This window comes from Manis pentadactyla, chromosome Y, assembly GCF_030020395.1.
Source record: "Manis pentadactyla isolate mManPen7 chromosome Y, mManPen7.hap1, whole genome shotgun sequence".
NCBI classification, from domain to species: Eukaryota; Metazoa; Chordata; class Mammalia; order Pholidota; family Manidae; genus Manis; species Manis pentadactyla.
Window position 1 is genome coordinate 31524704 of NC_080039.1, and position 19459 is coordinate 31544162.

Consider the following 19459-nt stretch of genomic DNA (forward strand, 5'->3'; position numbering starts at 1 on the left):
TACATTCAGGTCTTTGATCCATTTCAAATTTACTTTTGTGTATGGTTCAGTTCCATTCTCTTACATGTAACTGTACAGTTTTGTGAACACCAGCTGTTGAAGAGGCTGTCATTTCCCCATTGTATATCCATGGCTCTTTATCATATATTAATTGACCATATATGTTTGGGTTTATATCTGGGCTCTCTAGTCTGTTCCACTGGTCTATGGCTCTGTACTTGTGCCAGTACCAAATTGTCTTAATTACTGCGGCTTTGTAGTAGAGCTTGAAGTCAGGGAGCATAATTCATCCTGCTTTATTCTTCTTTCTCAGGATTGCTTTGGCTATTCAGGATCTTTGGTGGTTCCACATGAATTTTTAAACTATTTGCTCCAGTGTGTTGAAGAATGCTGTTGGTATTTTGGTAGGCATTGCATTGAATCTGTAGCTTGCTTTAGGCAGGATGGCCATTTTGACAATATTAATTCTTCCAAGCCAAGAGCATGGGATGAGTTTCCATTTGTTAGTGTCCTCTTTAATTTCTCTTAAGCGTGTCTTGTAGTTTTCAGGGTATAAGTCTTTCACTTCCTTGATTAGGTTTATTCCCAGGCATTATATTTTATTATTTTTTTTTGATGCAACTGAAAATGGAACTATTTTCCTGATATCTCTTGCTGCTAGTTCATTGATAGTATATAGGAATGCAACATATTTCTATGTATTAATTTTGAATCCTGTAACTTTGCTGAATTCAGATACTATCGTAGTAGTTTTAGATCAGATTCTTTAGGGTTTTTTATGTACAATATCATGTCTTCTGCAAACACAGACAGTTTAACTTCCTCCTTGCCAATCTGAATGCCTTTTATTTCTTTGTTTTGTCTGATTGCTGTGGTTACAACCTCCACAACTATGTTGAATGAGAGTGGGGAGAGTGGGCATCCTTGTCTTGTTCCCTATCTTTTTCTTTTTTCTTTTGCACCTAGGTTTTTATATTGAATTATCATTGATAAACAATCTTATGTTGGTTTCAAGTATACAACAATGTAGTTCAACAGTTACCCATTTGATTAAATCCTCATCCCCACTAGTGCAGTTACTATATGTCAACATAGGAAGATGTTACAGAATCACTGGCTATATTCTCCATACTGCACTACTATCCCAGTGTTCAACTTATATTATGATTGAGAATTTTTGTGCCTCCTTAATCCCCCTTAACCTTCCCACCCACCTGCCCCAACTCGTCTCCCATGGTGACCACTAGTCACTTCTCAGTGTCTGTGAGTCCACTGCAGTTTTGTTCATTCTGTTTTGCTTTGTATTTATGTTCCACAAATAAGTGAAATCATATAGTATTTGTCTTTCTCCACCTGGCTTATTTCACTGAACAAAATACCCTCTAGATCCATCCACATTGTTGCAAATGGCAGGATTTTTTTATGGATGAGTAATACTCCATTGCGTGCACATTGCGTGCATGTACCACCTCTTCTATATCCATTCATCTGTTGATGGACACTTAAGTTGCTTCCATATCTTGGCTATTGTAAATAATGCAGCAGTAAACATAGGGGTGCATATATCTTTCCAAGTCAGGGATTTTGTTTTCTTTGGGTAAATTTCTAGAAGGGAATTGCTGGGTCAAATGGAATTTCTATTCTTAGTTTTTTGAGGAACCTCCATACTGCTTTCCACAGTGGCTGCACCAATTTACATTCTCACCAACAGTGTAGGAGGTTCCCATTTCTTTGCATCCTCACTAACTTGTTATTTCTTGTCTTTTGGATGGTGGCCTTTCAGTCTGGTGTGAGGTGATAACTCACTGTGGTTTTGATTTGCATTTTCTTGATGATTAGTGATGTGGAGCATCTTTTCATGTGCCTGTTGGCCATCTGTATTTCTTCTTTGAAAAGTGTCTTTTCAGGTTCTCCACCCATCTTTTTAAATCAGGTTGTTTTCTTGGTGTTGAGGTATATAAGTTCTTTATATATTTTTGTAAAAAAGTTCTTAAAGGGATCTTATAGATTATACTCCATAATTAATTTCTCACATAATTATAGTAAATAACTAAAACCCCTTCACAGTCACTGTCCACCAGCTAGTAAGATGCTGTAAAATCACTACTTGTCTTCTCTGTGTTATAGAGCCCGCCGTGTACACCCCCCCGCATTATACATGCTAATTGTAATGCTACCTTTCTTTTTTCCGCCCTTATCCCTCCCTTCCCACCCATCCTCCCCAGTCTTTTTCTCTTTGGTAGCTGTTAGTCCATTCATGGGTTCTGGGATTTTCATGCTGTTTGGTTCCTTCAGTTTTGCTTTGCTCTTAATACTCCACATATGAGTGAAATCATTTGGTACTTGTCTTTCTCCACCTGGCTTATTTCACTGAGCATAATACCCTCCAGCTCCATCCATGTTGTTGCAAGTGGTAGGATTTGTTTTCATTTTATGGCTAAACAATATTCCATTGTGTATATGTAACATATATTCTTTATCTATTCATCTACTGATGGACACTTGGGTTGCTTCCATATCTTGGCTATTGTAAATAGTGCTGCGATAAACATAGGGGTGCACATGTCTTTTTGAATCTGGGCTCTTGCTTCCTTTGGGTTAATTTCTAGGAGTGGACTTCCTGGGTCAAATGGTATTTCTATTTTAAGCATTTTGAGGAACCTCCATACTGTTTTCCACAATGGTGGAACTACTTTACATTCCCACCAACAGTGTAGGAGGGTTTCCTTTTCTCCACAATCTCGCCAACATTTGTTGTTTGTCTTTTGGATGGTAGCCATCCTTAATGGTGTGAGGTGATATCTCATTGTGGTTTTAATTTGCATTTCTCTGATGACAAGTGATGTGGAGCATCTTTTCATGTGTGTGTTGGCCATCTCAATTTCTTCTTTCGAGAACTGTCTATTCAGCTCCTCTGCCAATTTTTTAATTGGATTATTTGTTTTTTGTTTGTTGAGGTGTGTCAGCTCTTTATATATTTTGGATGTCAACCCTTTATCGGATCTGTCTTTATGAATATATTCTCCCATACTGTAGGATACCTTTTTGTTCTATTTATGATGTCCTTTGATGTACAGAAGCTTTTCAGCTTGATATAGTCCCACTTGTTCATTTTTGCTTTTGTTTGCCTTGCCTGGGAGATACGTTCTTTAAGAAGTCACTCATGTTTATGTCCAAGAGATATTTGCCTATGTTTTTTCCTAAGTGTTTTATGATTTCATGACTTACATTCAGGTTTTTCATTCATTTCTAATTTACTTTTGTGTATAGGGTTAGACAGTGATCCAGTTTCATTCTCTTACATGTAGCTGTCCAGTTTTGCCAGCACCATCTGTTGAAGAGACTGTAATTTCCCCATGGTATGCCCATGGCCCCTTTATTGAATATTAATTGACCATATATGTTTGGATTTATGTCTGGAGTCTCCATTCTGTTCCACTGTCTGTGGCTCTGTTCTTGTGCCAGTACCAAATTGTCTTGATTACTGTGGCTTTGTAGTAGAGCTTGAACTTGGGGAGTGAGATCCCCCTACTTTATTCTTCCTTCTCAGGATTGCTTTGGCTATTTGGGGTCTTTGGAGGTTCCATATGAATTTTTGAACTATTTGTTCCCAGTTCATTGAAGAATGCTGTTGGTAATTTGATAGGGATTGCATCGAATCTGTATATTGCTTTGGGCAGGATGGCCATTTTGACGATATTAATTCTTCCTAGCTAGGAGCATGGGATGAGTTTCCATTTGTTACCGACCTCTTTCATTTCTCTTAAGAGAAGCCTGTAGTTTTCAGGGTATAGGTCTTTCAATTCTTTGGTTAGGTTTATTCCTAGGTATTTTATTCTTTTTGATGCAATTGTGAATGGAGTTGTTTTCCTGATTTCTCTTTCTGTTGGCTCATTGTTAGTACATAGGAAAGCCATAGATTTCTGTGTGTTAATTTTGTATCCTGCAACTTTGCTGTATTCCGATATCAGTTCTAGTAGTTTTGTAGTGGAATCTTTGGTGTTTTTTATGTACAATATCATGTCATCTGCAAATAGTGACAGTTTGACTTCTTTACCAATCTGGATTCCTTGTATTTCTTTGTTTTGTCTGATTACCGTGGCTAGGACCTCCAGTACTATGTTGAATAACAGTGGGAGAGTGGGCATCCCTGTCTTGTTCCCGATCTCAGAGGAAAAGCTTTCAGCTTCTCACTGTTCAATATAATGTTGGCTGAGGGTTTATCATATATGGCCTTTATTATGTTGAGGTACTTGCCCTCTATTTCCATTTTGCTGAGAGTTTTTATGATGAATGGATGTTGAATTTTGTCAAATGTTTTTACAGCATCTATGGAGATGATCATGTGGTTTTTGTTGATGTGGTGGATGATGTTGATGGATTTTCGAGTGTTGTACCATCCTTGCATCCCTGGGATGAATCCCACTTGGTCATGGTGTATGATCCTTTTGATGTATTTTTGAATTCGCTTTGGTAATATTTTATTGAGTATTTTTGCATCTACATTCGTCAGGGATATTGGTCTCTAATTTTCTATTTTGTTGGGTTCTTTGCCTGGTTTTGGTATTAGGGTGATGTTGGTTTCATAGAATGAGTTTGGGAGTATTCCCTCCTCTTCTATTTTTTGGAAAACTTTAAGGAGAATGGGTATTATGTCTTGTCTGTATGTCTGATAAAATTCCGAGGTAAATCCATCCGGCCCGGGGGTTTTGTTCTTGGGTTGTTTTTTGATTACCATTTCAACTTCTTGGCTGATAATTGGTTTGTTTAAGTTTTGTGTTTTTTCCTTGGTCAGTCTTGGAAGGTTATATTTTTGTAGGAAGTTGTCCATTTCTTCTAGGTTTTCCAGCTTGTTGGCATACAGGTTTTCATAGTAGTCTTTAATAATTCTTTGTATTTCTGTGGAGTCTCATGATTTTTCCATTCTCGTTTCTGATTGTGTTGATTTGTGTTGATTCTGTTTTTCTCTTAATAAGTTTGGCTAAAGGCTTATCTATTTTATTTTCTCAATCAACCAGCTGTTGGTTTCATTGATTTTTGCTATTGTTTTATTCTTCTCAGTTTTGTTTATTTCTTCTCTTATGTTTGTTATGTCCCTCCTTCTGCTGACTTTAGACCTCATTTGTTCTTTTTCCATTTTTGGTAATTGTGATGTTAGCCTATTCATTTGGTATTGTTCTTACTTCTTCAAGTGTGCCTGGATCGCTATATACTTTCCTCTTAAGACTGCTTTTGCTGTGTCCCACAGAAGTTGGGTTTTTGTGTTGTTGTTATCATTTGTTTCCATATATTCCTTGATCTCTATTTTAATTTGTTTGTTGATCCATTGAGTATTTAGGAGCGTGTTGTTAAGCCTCCATGTGTTTGTGAGCCTTTTTGCTTTCTTTGTACAATTTATTTCTGGTTTTATACCTTTGTAGTCTGAAAAGGTGGTTAGTTGAATTTCGATCTTTAGGAATTTATTGAGGCTCTTTTTTTGACCTAGTATGTGGTCTATTCTGGAGAATGTTCCATGTGCACTTGAGAAGAATGTATATCCTATTGGTTTTGGATGTAGAGTTCTGTAGATGTCTATTAGGTCCATCTGTTCTAGGGTGTCATTCAGTGCCTCTGTGTCCTTACTTATTTTCTGCCCAGTGAATCTGTCCTTTGGGGTGAGTGGCGTGTTGAAGTCTCCTAAAATGATGCATTGCAGTCTATTTCCCCCTTTAGTTCTGTTAGTATTTGTTTCACATATGCTGCTGCTCCTGTGTTGGGTGTATATATATTTAGAATGGTTATATCCTCTTGTTGGACTGAGTCCTTTATCATTATGTTGTGTCCTTCTTTATCTCTTGTTACTTTCTTTGTTTTGAAGTCTATTTTGTCTGATATTAGTACTGCAACCCCTGCTTTCTTCTGTCTGTTGTTTGCCTGAAATATGTTTTTCCATCCCTTGACTTTTAGTCTGTGCATGTCTTTGGGTTTGAGGTGAGTTTCTTGTAAGCAGCATATAGATTGGTCTTGCTTTTTTATCCATTCTATTACCCTATGTCTTTTGATTGGTGCATTAAGTCCATTTACATTTAGGTGAGTATTGAAAGAAATGTACTTATTGCCATTGCAGGCTTTAAATTCGTGGTTACCAAAGGTTCAAGGTTAGCCTCTTTAGTATCTTACTGCCTAACTTAGCTTGATTATTGAGCTATTATATACACTGTCTGGAGATTCTTTTGTTCTCTCCCTTGTTATTCCTCCTCCTCCTTTCTTCATATGTTGGGTGTTTTGTTCTGTGCTTTTTTTAGTAGTGCTCTCATCTAGAGGATTCCCTGTAAGATACCCTGTATAGGTGGTTTGTGGGGGGCAAATTCCCTCAACGTTTGCTTGTCTGGAAATTGTTTAATCCCTCCTTGATATTTAAATGATAATCGTGCTGGATACAGTATCCTTGGTTCAAGGCCCTTCTGTTTCATTGCATTAAGTATATCATGCCATTCTCTTCTGGCCTGTAGGGTTTCTGTTAAGAAGTCTAATGATAGCCTGATGGGATTTCCTTTACAGGTGACCTTTTTCTCTCTAGCTGCTTTTAAAACTCTTTCCTTGCCCTTGATCTTTGCCATTTTAATTATTATGTGTTTGGTGTTGTCCTCCTTGGGTCCTTTCTGTTGGGAGTTCTTTGTATTTCCGTGGTCTGTTTGATTATTTCCTCCCCCAGTGTGGGGAAGTTTTCAGCAATTATTTCTTCAAAGACACTTTCTATGCCTTTTACTCTCTCCTCTTCTGCTGGTACTCCTATGATGTGGATATTGTTCCTTTTGGATTGGTCACACAGTTCTCTTAATATTGTTACATTCCTGGAGATCCTTTTATCTCTCTCTATGTCAGCTTCTATGCGTTCCTGTTCTCTGGTTTCTATTCTATCAGTGGCCTCTTGCATCTTATCCATTCTGCTTATAAGTCTTTCCAGGGTTTGTTTCACTTCTGTAATCTCCTTCCTGGCATCTGTTATCTTCCTCTGGACTTCATCCCTTAGCTCTTGCATGTTTCTCTGCATCTCTGTCTGCATGTTTATGATTTTTATTTTGAATTCTTTGTCAGGAAGACTGGTTAGGTCTGTCTCCTTCTCTGGTGTTGTCTCTGTGATCTTTGTCTGCCTGTAGCTTTGCCTTTTCATGGTGATAGGAATAGTCTGCAGAGCTGGGACGAGTGACGGCTGGAAGGACTTCCTTTCTTGTTGGTTTGTGGCCCTCCTCTCCTGGGAGAACAGCGGCCTCTAGTGGCTTGTGCTGCGCAGCTGCGCGCAGACAGGGTTTCTGCTTCCTGCCCGGCTGCTATGGAGTTAATCTCCGCTGTTGCTGTGGGCGTGGCCTGGCTCGGGCAGCTGCTCCAAAGTGGTGGAGTCGCGTTGGAGCAGGAGCTGCTGGGGGGCTATTTATCTCCGTAAGGGGCCTCCCTGCTCCCTGCAGCCCAGGGGTTAGGGTGCCCAGAGATCCCCAGATTCCGTGCCTCTGGACTATGTGTCCTGGGAAGTTCCCATCCGGTTTTGTGGTCCCTGTCCCTTTAAGATTTCCAAAAAGCACTCGCAAAAAAAACAAAAACAAAAACAAAAAATTAAATAATTAGAAAAAAAGAGCCGCTCACTTTTCTTTGTCCTAGGGCGTCAGCCTCAGGGACCCACTCATTGGTCTTACTGTCCTGTTTCCCTACTGTCCAGGACCCCACACATGCACTGTGTCTGCGCTCTGGTGCGGATGGCTGGGGCTGGGTGTTCAGCAGTCCTGGGCTCCGTCTCCCTCCCTGGTCCAACTCCTCTCCTCCCACAGGGATTTGGGGGGAGGGGCACTTGGGTCCCTCCGGGCTGGGCTTGTATCTTACCCCCTTCACGACGCGCTGGGTTCTCGCATGTGTGGATGTGGCCTGGATATTGTCCTGTGTCCTCCTGTCTCTATTCTAGGAAGAGTTGTCTTTGTTATATTTTAATAGATATATGTGGTTTTGGGAGGAGATTTCCGCTTTTCTCTATTCATGTCGCCATCTTTGCTCCACCCCTTACTGTTGGTATTTTAATAGTAATTGCATTGAATCTTTAGATTGCATTGAATCTTTAGATTGCTTTAGGCAGGATGGCCATTTTGACAATACTAATTCTTCATATTCATGAGCCCGGGATGTGTTTCCATTTATTGGTATCTTCTTTCATTTCTCTTGTGAGTGTCTTGTTTTCAGGGAATAGGTATTTCATTTCTTTGGTTAGGTTCAACCTTGCAAATTCTTACATGATGACTTTAAACACATTTCATTTACATTTTGATATATTAATTTTTTTTTACTTGAGTACTATATCGGCATGACTTTTTTTTTCGTGTAATAAAACATAATAAAGTATTAGTAAACACATTGTCCTTTCTTATCTCCATGGAAATGACTTGGTAGCCTTTCCAAAATAAATTCTGAATGGTACAATTTTATTTCATTGGCTACTATGTGTTATATAACATGATTTCATTGTATGTGAGATGTTAAAAATTTTAAATATAGGAAATTGACTATATGCAATCCTAAATTTAGTGCAGTAATATTTCCCTTTTTTTTTAACAGCATTTTCATTTAGCTTTGATTGATGATAGTCCCTGTACTTTGTCCAGTGTTGAAAGTAAGTATTTTCTAAGTACAGTAGTGTTTTTCATTTTTTTTTGTCTTCTTGAGGAATAGAATATCTACAGGATGTTTCAAATCATGAATACCTTCTCCAATCTGTATGTTTGTTTTTGTTGATTATTGGTAAAAATGTAAGAGCATATTCCTGATTCAGACACTACTTTTAGTTATTTGATTTAGGCCATTTTTGTTTTTAAGATTTTCAACATCATTGCTTCATTACTATAGAAATGTCTGGTTTCTCACAGAGCACTAAAACATTGTTGCTGCATTTTTATGCCAGGTATCATTGATTAATTTTTTTCTTGGAATTTCCATCTTTTTAAATGGAAAAGTTATTCTTCAGTAAATTTGAATATTTGCATTCTACAGGCCATGTCTGTTCTTTGAAACTCTTACCTATATTGTGAAATGAGAATATCAGAAGTATTCAAAGTTAAAAAAGAAGCTGGGTAAAAAATGTATTTTTATTTTTAATAAGTTCCATGTAAAACTTTTTTACATAAATGCATACTGTTTTGGAGGTAGAGAAATGGATGTATATAATTAACATCTTTGAATAACAATTGGGTGATATAAAATTTAATCATGTGATTTTTCTTTAGTGCAATATTTGTTCTAGTTTTCCAAAAATAATTTTTCTCAATGAAAGAAGTTTCTAAATATTTTTTCATTATATTGTCAAGAATGCAGTCTGTATAATTGAAAGTTGCCATATTGATCATTTTCTTTGTTGTATGTTTATGGCCTTCCTTCAATATGAAATAGGAGATACCTTAGAAAAGATGACACTGTATTTTGTTAGATCATGGGACTTAAGACCATAATTTGCAGAAAGTTCAGATGATTCTAATAGTGTGCCAGTGACCTGACTGTATCACATGACTTTGAAGATGGGAAATATGAGATACAGACTTTTCATGTGTTTTTGTTTTTTTTACTGATAATCACTCAATTTATCTCTAATAATGCTGTGAGATGACTTTCTGTAAAGTGCACTTGAAATGGTGGGGAAAGCTATGTTGCGAAAGGGCAATGAAGAGAAAGAAAGTCTCTTAATCTATAAAATAAAGAGGTTTTTGTATGTGGAACTTACTTTTTCTTCTTAGCTCGTTTGTTTGGTTTTATTATTTCTCTTTGATAGTATTTTTCTCCTCTCTGGAAATAATATTTTTATTGTGCCTCACAGATGTTGACCTTCTGATAAGTAATGACATATGTACAGCAGTAACTTTATATCAAAAAGTTTGATTTTAGAGTTGATTAGAAAATTTGGGCATAATTTTCCTTTCTTTAAAGGGAAGGAATTTGTGGATATCTAATGTAGTGTTCTCCATCCTCCATTTAGAATATTTAGTTATGAGAAATTGAGGGATTTACTAATGAACACATTTTGCAGACCTTCACACCACAGGCTGATTGAATCAGAGTCTTAAAGAATTGAATTTAAGAATTGGTAAATTTCAGCTTCCTAAAATAACTGCCATTCATTGAGAAAGAATAAGAAAGTAGTGAGGAGGGAGGAGAAGGAAAAGAAAAAGAGACATCTTGCTACTGATCCTACTGAGAAATTTATAATAATTGTGTCTTTTGTTGAAAAAATTCCACATTTGTAAATATTTTGCATATAATTTTCATCTGGTTACGATCTAAAACAAAACAAGGAAAGATGTTTGCCATTGAAATACGAAAATCATAAAATTCGAATAGCTAGAATTTAGTTGTGCTTTTGCTTTATTTAGTGTTATGGTCTTTGGCAATTTGTTATCAGGTAGACTTTCAAGAAAAAGCAGTGTCCTCTTTTCATTTCATTTTCAGATGTTTAATTTATAATCTTGAATTTTTAGGTGGTTTGACTTTTTGTTCTTTATTAAACTCACTTAATTCTGAAGAACTGAAAAAAAAGTCATTTATCCTATGTGTCTGTAATAATGTCCTTATAACTTCTTAAGAAATGTTTGTATGAGATGGACTATAAAGCAAAAATTTGTGTATGCTTTCTAAAAAAGTCTCTAATTAAATAGTAGCTTTATAATTTAAAGTGAAAATTCTTGGATGTCATGAATATATCATTTAAAATACATACATTTAAAAAGTTACAGTACTTAGTACTGATTTGATATTTGTATACTTACTGTTTTTAATATTTTAAATTAAATTTTTTTGAAATTAAAAATAAGTGGATTAAAATTTATTTAACTACAATGTTTTCACATGCTCAGTAACTTTTTAGATTTATATATTATTCATTAGAAATAACTTGACCTACTGAATCAAATTAATAATCAATAAGTTTACATTTCCTTTGATCTCTATAGTATCTCTATTTTTGTTATTATGTTAAACTCATCTATTTTATAATTTTTTTCTATGATCCTTTGTAGTTCAGTTTCATATCGCCCACTTGTATGAAACCCAGGTAAGTATTTTAACATATACTATTTAAAAATAAGAATAACAAATGTCCTATCCATGCTGTATGTGAAATAAATTATACTACAGTTTCATGTTTCAAATTAAATATCAGTCAGTTTAATTGAATTTTATATATTCCTGCATATACTTGCTATTTTATACTTCCTAAGTGTGTTTTAAATTTTGCTTGTTAGTGATATTATGCAAGCAGAATGAAATAATTTGAGGTTTATGTTCACTATGTATAGTTTTGTAACTCTACCTTCAACTTACTGTGATTCAGTAATTTCCCCAAACACTATCCTCTTTACCACCCTTATAATACCCAGTTTTCTTTTCAAGATATTTATAGTGTTTGTTATAAGCATTGCCTTAGAATAGTTCCTTCTGTTTTTCTCTAATATTGAAATCACTTTTACACATCATTTATAATCAGTATAGTATCACTTTGATACTATTACCATAATCACGGTTTTTTAGGCTATTTTATTTTGATTTTAGGATATTTTGTTTAGTGGATGGCAAATTTTTTTGTTTTGGGATTAAATACTCATACAGTATATAAAATAGTACAATACAAATTTATAACCTGTAGTAGAATATTAGGAAATTGGTAGGAGACTGACAAAAACATTTATCCATAATATTAGTGGTTGAACATACATGCTTTTATTTCAGTTGTTGGATAAGACATAGATTTAATAGCAACTTCTTACAGGTGGAAAAATACTTCAGTAAAAATTTGTGAAGTCTATCATTTTATTTTATTCCTAAGTATAATATAATGGGGTGGGGATAGCTGTCATGCAAAACTGTTTCCATAATGGAAAGATGCTGGTATCTTCCATTATTCACAATATGAATGGATGTGGTAAAATGGTTTGAGGTCACTTAAATGGCTGATTCCCAGCTCACGTGTACCCATCATGGGCAGCTTTAAAATATTTAGTATTACATCTGTAACATCCTATTATGTTGTTTGATAGTAACCACACTAGAGGCGGTGAGGACCTAATAATACCGGTAACTGTTGAAACACTATATATTTGAAACCAATATAAGATTGTATTACCAATGATATTTTAACTTTAAAAAATATAGCATTGCATATCTGTCACCACCTTCTCTCCCCATACCTGAAGTTTCAATATTAACTGAGTCAGAGTCAATGCTCCTTTAATTAGGATGTCCTGCTTTGTTTTTTGAAAATCGGAAACATTTTTAAATATTTTTTCCAATGAAATAAGCAATTATTTAGAATGAGAAGTCACTACAATCTTTAAAACTAAAGATGATAAATGAAGAGAAAAGCAACATGTATTAATTAATTAATTAAGTACCAATTGTATATCACAGTGGTTCAACAATCCACCAAACCCTACATACACTATCCTTGCCCCCTCCCTTCAGCCTTGGTGACCCTTCTCAGTGTGTGAGTCTAGGGCTGTTTTGTTCCTTCTGTTTTGCTTTGTTTGCTTTTATATATTCCACAAATAAGTGAAATCATATGGTATTTGTATTTGTCCGACTGACTTATTTCACTGAGTATAATACCCTCTAATCTATCCATGTTGTTGCAGATGGCAGGGTTTCTTTTTGTGGCTCAATAATATTCCATTGTATATATGTACCACCTCTTTTTTATCCATTCATCTATTGATGGACCTTTAGGTGGCTTCCATATCTTGGCTGTTGAAAACAGTGTGGCAGTAAACATAGGGGTGCATATATATGTTTTTGAAACAGGGTTTTAATTTTCTTCAGGTAAATTCCTAGGAGTGGAATTACTGGGTCAAATGGTATTTCTTATTTTTAGTTTTTGAGGAACCTCCATACTGATATTCATAGTGGTTGCACCAATTTGCAGTACCACCAACAGTGTAGGAGGGATCCTATTTCTCTGCACTCTCATCAGCATTTATTGTTTCTTCTCTTTTGGATAATGGTAATTCTTATCAGTGTGAGGTGAATGCTCATTGTGGCTTTAATTTTCATTTCCATGATGATTAGCTAGCGACATGGAGCATCTTCATGTGCCTGCTGGCCATCTGTATTTTTTCTTTGGAGAAGTTTGTGTTCAGATCCTCTTGCTCATTTTCTTAATTTATTTTTAAAAATTTGTTATCATTAATCTACATTTATATGAGGCACATTATTTACTAGACTCCCCCCATCACCAAGTTCCTCCCACATGCCCATTGCAGTCACCGTCCATCAGCAAAGTAAGATACTGCAGAATCACTACCTGTCCTCTCCATGCTGTATAGGCCTCCCTGTGTCCTCCCACCCACATTATGTATGGTAATCATAAGGCCCCCTTTCTTTTTCCCCCTCCTTATCCCTCCTTCCCACCCATCCTCCCTGGTCCCTTTCCCTTTGGTAACTGTTAGTCCATTCTTGGGTTCTGTGAGTCTGCTGCTGTTTTGCTCCTTCAGTTTTTTCTTTGTTCTTACACTCCACATATGAGTGAAATCATTTTATACTTGTCTTTCTCCACCTGGCTTATTTCACTGAGCATAATACCTCTGCCCATTGTTTGATCATGTTCTTTATGTGTTTTAGATGTTAACTCCTTAACAGATGAGTAATTTATGAATGTATTCTCCTATACTGTAGGATTCCCTTTTGTTTTGCTGATTGTGTTCCTTGCTGTACAGAAATTTTTAGTTTAATGTGGTCCCATTTGTTCATTTTTTTTCTTTCCTGTACCTGAGGAGATGTGTTCAGGAAAACATTGCTCATGTTTATATTCAAGAGATTTTTGCCCATGTATTCTTCTAAGAGTTTTATGGTTTCATGACTTATATTCACGTCTTTGATCTATTTCAAGTTCACCTTTGTGTTTGGAATTAAATAATAATCCAGTTTCATTCCCTTAAATGTATCTGTCCAGTTTTCTGAACATCACTTACTGAGGAGGTTATTTTTTCACCATTGTATATACATGGCTCCTTTGCCATATACTAATTGATCATATATGGCTGTTGTGGTGGGGATTATATCTGTGTTTTCTATTCTGTTCCATTGATCTATATTCTGTTCTTATGTCAGCACCAAATTGTTCTAATTACTGTGACTTTGTAGTAGAGCTTGAAGTCAGAGAGCATAATTCCCCCCAAGTTTTTAAATTCCTTCTCAGGATTGCTTTGGCTATTTGATGTCTTTTTTAGTTACATACAAATTTTAGACCTGTTCTAGTTCACTGAAAAATTTTGTTGGTATTTTGATGGGGTTTATGTTGAATTGTAGGTTGCTTTAGGGAGGATTGCCATTTAGACAATATCAATTTATCCTACTCATGAGTATAGGATTTATTTCCAATTTTTGATGTCTTTAATTTCTCTTATGAATGTCTTGTAGTTTACAGAGTATAGATAGTTCTTTCACCTCCTTGATTTGATTTATTGCTAGGTATTTAAAATTTTTTTGGTTAATTTATAAATGGAATTGGTTTCTTGATTTCACTTACTGCCAGTTCATTGTTAGTATATAGGAATGAAACAGATTTCTGTGTATTTGTGTCCTCCAACTTTGCTGTATTCAGTTACTAGTTCTGGTAGTTTGGGAGTGGATTTTTAGGGTTTCTTATATACAGTATCATGTCATCTGCAAACAGTGAAAGTTTAACTTCTTCCTTACAGATTTGGATGCCTTTTATCTTTGTGTTATCCAACTGCTTGTGCCTAGGACCTTCAGTACTATGTTGAATAAACGTAGTGAGTGTGGGCATCCTTCTCTTGTTCCTTATCTTAGAGGAAAAGCTTTCAACTTTTTGCTGTTAAGTGTGATGTTGGCTGTAATTTTGTCATATATGGCCTTTTATTATGCTGAGGTCTGTACTCTTTTTACCCATTTTGTTGAGAGTTTTTATCATGAATAGATGTTGAATTTTGTCAGATGTCTTCTCAGGATCTATTGAGATGTTCATTTGTTTTTATTCTTTTTGTTAATGGTGGTATATTATATTGATGGATTTTACAAATGTTATACCATCCTTGCAACCCTGAAGTAAATCTGCCTTGGTCATGATGGATGATATTTTTTATGTGTTTTCGATTTGGTTATCCATTATTTTGTTGAGAATTTTTACATCTGTGTGCATCGTGAATTTTGATTTATAATATTCTTTTTTTGTGTTTTCTCTGTTTTGTGTTGCCGAGTGATGCCTCATAAAATGAATTTGGAAGTATTGTCTCCTTTTCTATTTTTTACGTTGCTTTAAGAAGAATAGTTACTTGCTCTTCTTTAAATGTTAGGTTGAATTCACCTCTGAAGCTGTCTTGACCTGAATTTTTTTGGGGGGAGTTGTTTGTTATTACCAGTTGGTTTTCTTTGCTGGTAATTCATCTATTCGGATTTTCTGTTTCTTCCTGGGTCAGTCTTATAAGGTACTTTTCTAGGAAGTTGTCCATTTCTTCTGTAGCATTTCTATAACATTGTCATAGTTCTTACCTCACAATGTAAGTACCTGGCATATATATCAGTTTTTTAAATTAGTTTTTTTTCCTCTTAGTCCTTAACCATAGGGAAGTTGTTGTCACATACTTAAAATGTATTACAACCATTTGTACACTTAAGGGTGATGCAACTACCTTAATTTCATTTTCTTAAATTCATGAGGAAAAGTACTGATTTTAAAGCAGAAAAATTTGTGAAGTTGAAAGAATTTTTCCATTTGAATTTTTAAAAATTAAAGTATGTCTGTCATTGTGTAACAAAGCATTAAGTGGAATGTGGTATGAAGCATGGCTAAGTATGTTTGTCTCAGGGAAATGTTGATAGTATCTTTTCATATGGTATTTACAGGAATTCTGGATATTAGTAGATATCTTTTTCTTGTTAATGTAAGAAAATTCTGTTTAAGAATTTCCTTACATTGTTTATGGTTTGTTAGTATAACACGACTGAAACATGAAAAAGGTTTCTGTGATGTGGATGGATTTCCTTTTTATTTTACTAATGTTCTCTTAAGCTGTTGGATTTATATCCTCACAGTGTTAACTTCCTGTCACCTGATAATTACATTTTCTGAAATTTCCTAGCATTATTTAAAAAACATAATTTTTATCTTCTCAGATAGGTTTTGAAGCAGCTTGGATGAACATAGGATTTTATTTTTATTATCTCTTGAGTTACACTGGTTTTTTCAGACTTCTGATTTAGAAATAATTATGTATTTACAGGAAGTTAAATATAGCACTGAGAGTGACAGTGTACCTTCTCTTTTCGAAGGTAACCGCACAATTTTATTTTTAATTCCTTAAAGGTTAAGTGTACCACCTTCACCTTGGTTGGTTTGTTTCTCTTTGCTGGTAACTTAAGAAGTTCTTTTTGTTTCTGATTTCCTGAAATTTTGCTCCCATGGTCCTACTTCTTCATGATTTCCTATTTGTGGTTTGTTGTATTGCTTGTGTATGTTCCTTTTTACTCTTTTCTGTTTATAAAGGGATGTTATTTCTTCAAAAATTGTTTTTATTTATTCTTTCGGATGTCCAAGTTCTTGTTTGTGTGTTACACCTTTTCACTTTTTTCCTCCATATTTTTTACTTTTTTCTCCCTTATCTTTATTTTCTTCTGATTTGTAAGCATGTTCACTAGTGTTTTATTTTTATGTATCTACTTTATACTTAAGCCACTTTTGAGTTGTTTCAATTTTTTTCCCCTAAAAGCTTTATGTTGTTTCCAATTCTGTCCCAGATCCATACAGTCATTTATTTTCTTGAGCATATTAATCACAGTTATTTGAATTTTAGTTTTTGGTAAATACAATCTCTGATTTTCCTGTTGCTTTGTTTTATTATATGCTTTTTACCTCTCCTTGATTTTCATTCTGTCTCTGCTTTGAATACTTTAGTGAATGTGAAATATGTGTATGAAAGCATACAGGATCATTTCAACTCTTGACTTTATTTAGTTTTCCTATTTTCTTTTCTTTTGGTGAATTCTTAAGAGTGAGAACTGATTACCATAATCCAGTGAAGTAATAGAATGTTCTAAATTGATCTTGTCTACTAAGGCCTGGTATGGTTCTAGTTCATCTTCTTGGCAAGTTGTACTCATTTTGAAGTTTATCTTATAGTTAGGATGTATTTTGCAGGGCTGTTTTTTGATGGTATCTGAACTCCAAAAGGTGCTCTCAACTAGTGTCATGAAGGGAAATGGTGCTTTTGCCTTGCTTTCCTTTGTTGGAGTTCATTCTTTCCTTATTGAGTAATTTACTCTCAGTGAGGGTACAGATGAAATCACTGTTATCATTGGAGTCTTCAATGGCTTTTCCTATATAATAGAATAATCTATCAGACAAAACAATAAAGATTACAGGAACAGTATGTTTTTCAACAACTTGTCAGTCTAAATAACAATATCACCAATTATACTTGGATTGAATTTACCTATAGAATATACCACTAATAACAATCTAACAATTTTCATAGGAACTCAGAACATTTATCAACATAAGTAATGGTTCTTGAAATACATCTTTAATTTCTTAAATTATATAAATAATGCTAAGTATATTTTCAGAGTACAGTATAAATATAAATCAATAATAGTTAACATTATTGCTGTAAAACACTTCCACATATTTGAAGATTTGACAGCATAATTCTAAAGTTTGGGTCTAAAAGAAGTCATAAGAAGAACAAAAAATATTTTTAATTAAATGAAACTGAAGTACATTTTTTTGAATTGAACAAATATGCAAATGCAATCTCTCAAAATTTGTGGCATGCAACCAAAGAGCAAAATTTGTAGATGAAAATTCTTATATAGAAACTGAGAAAATACCAATAACCTCTGGTTTCACATAGGGATAAACTAGAGCAAATAAAGTCTAAAGCAAGTAGAAGGGTGGAACTAGAAAACAGAAGAATCAATGAACTTGAAAAAACCAACATGAACAAAATTAAAGATTGAGTTTTTTGAAACGTAGATTTTGTAGATCTGATACACTTCAATCTAGGTAATCAAGAAAAAAGGGAGAAGACACTTAGGAAAAATGAAGGATGGGTTGTTACTAGTATTACAGTTTCTAGAGAAACAGAACCAATAGGAGATATGTATGTTTTGTGTGCATACATTTGTATCTGATACATGATATACATAATGACATACATACCTAAATGTATATTTGAGGACATTTGTTACAGGAACTTGCTCATGCAGTTAATGAAGCTGAGAAGTCCTTTGATCTCTTGTCTGCAATCTGGAAAAACTAATTCAGGTCTGAAGACCAAAGAACCACAAACATCAGTACCAAAGCAAGGGGAAGATAGATATCCCAGTTCAGGCAGGCAGTGAGCAAAGTTGCTCTCCTTTGCCTTTTTTTGGCTTATTTTTTGAACCCTTGATGGATTGGGTGATACCCAACACATTGATGAGGATGGGCAATCTTGTCTACTCACTCATTCAAATGCTAATCTTTGTAGAAATATCCTCAGTCTCAACAAGAAATAATCTTTCACTGGACATTTCCTCGAGTAAAACTAACCTCATGCATGTCACAATTGATAGAAGTTACTGGTCCAATAAGGGAATGCCTGAGCAACTCTATGCCCACAAATTTGATAGAAGAAATGGACCTCATTACTTGAAAAAGCAGATTGTCAAAATTCATTGAAGGGGGTTAGTCTGAATAGTCTTCAGAAATATTGAATTACTTAAAATGGTCATGTCATTTGTACATATGAGTTTAACTTCTACCTTTCCAATTCAGGTTCCTTTTATTTCCTTTTCTTGCATAATTATTTTGGTTGCAACTCCTAGTAAAATTTTGGGTAGTAGTAGTAAATATGGACATTCTTCTCCTTTGACTGACATTAGTAGGTAGTCTTTCATTCTTTCACCATGGAGTGTATTTTTTTTTAATTTAAGGTTAAGACATTTTCTTAGTTTCACCACAAAATTGAAAACACAGATTAGTCATATATCACTGCCCCCCACATGCATTGCTTTCTTCATTTTCAGCAATCCCCAACAGAGTGATATATTTGTTAACAGTTGATAAACCTACACTGACAGGTCATTACCCATGCTTAGTGCTGTACCTCCTTTGAGTTTGGATAAATGTATGATAAATGTATGTATCTATATGTTATCTTAACAAACTATTTTCTGTGCCCTAAAATGTGTTCTTCATCAGTTGTCCTCTCTGCTTTACACCAGCCCCTGGCAGTCACCAGTATTTTTAGTGTCTGCATAGTTTTTGCCTTATCCCAGAATATCATAGTTGAAATCATACAGTATGTAACCTTTTCAGATTTTCTTTTTTCATTTATAATATGCTGTTAATGTTCTTCCTGCCTTTACATGACTTGATAACTCATTTTTGTTTAGCTCTGAATAATACTCCATTGTCTAGATGTATGACAGATTATCCATTTAGCTACTGGAAAACATCATGGTT

At 34.8% G+C, this 19459-nt stretch overlaps 1 protein-coding gene across 9 annotated transcripts in view; it reads left to right on the plus strand.

Annotated features, from left to right (window-relative positions):
* Nucleotides 1–19459, plus strand: part of LOC130682144 (lysine-specific demethylase 6A-like) — a 238338-nt gene that overhangs the window by 55360 nt on the left and 163519 nt on the right. For all 9 annotated transcript variants that reach the window (XR_008995425.1, XM_057496299.1, XM_057496292.1 and 6 more), the window contains exons 7-8: nucleotides 8578–8632; nucleotides 11022–11056. Coding sequence is in view for 8 of the 9 variants with exons in the window: in XM_057496299.1 (XP_057352282.1) it covers nucleotides 8578–8632; nucleotides 11022–11056 (90 nt within the window). In the remaining variant the exon portion in view is untranslated. The remainder of the gene's footprint in view (nucleotides 1–8577; nucleotides 8633–11021; nucleotides 11057–19459) is intronic.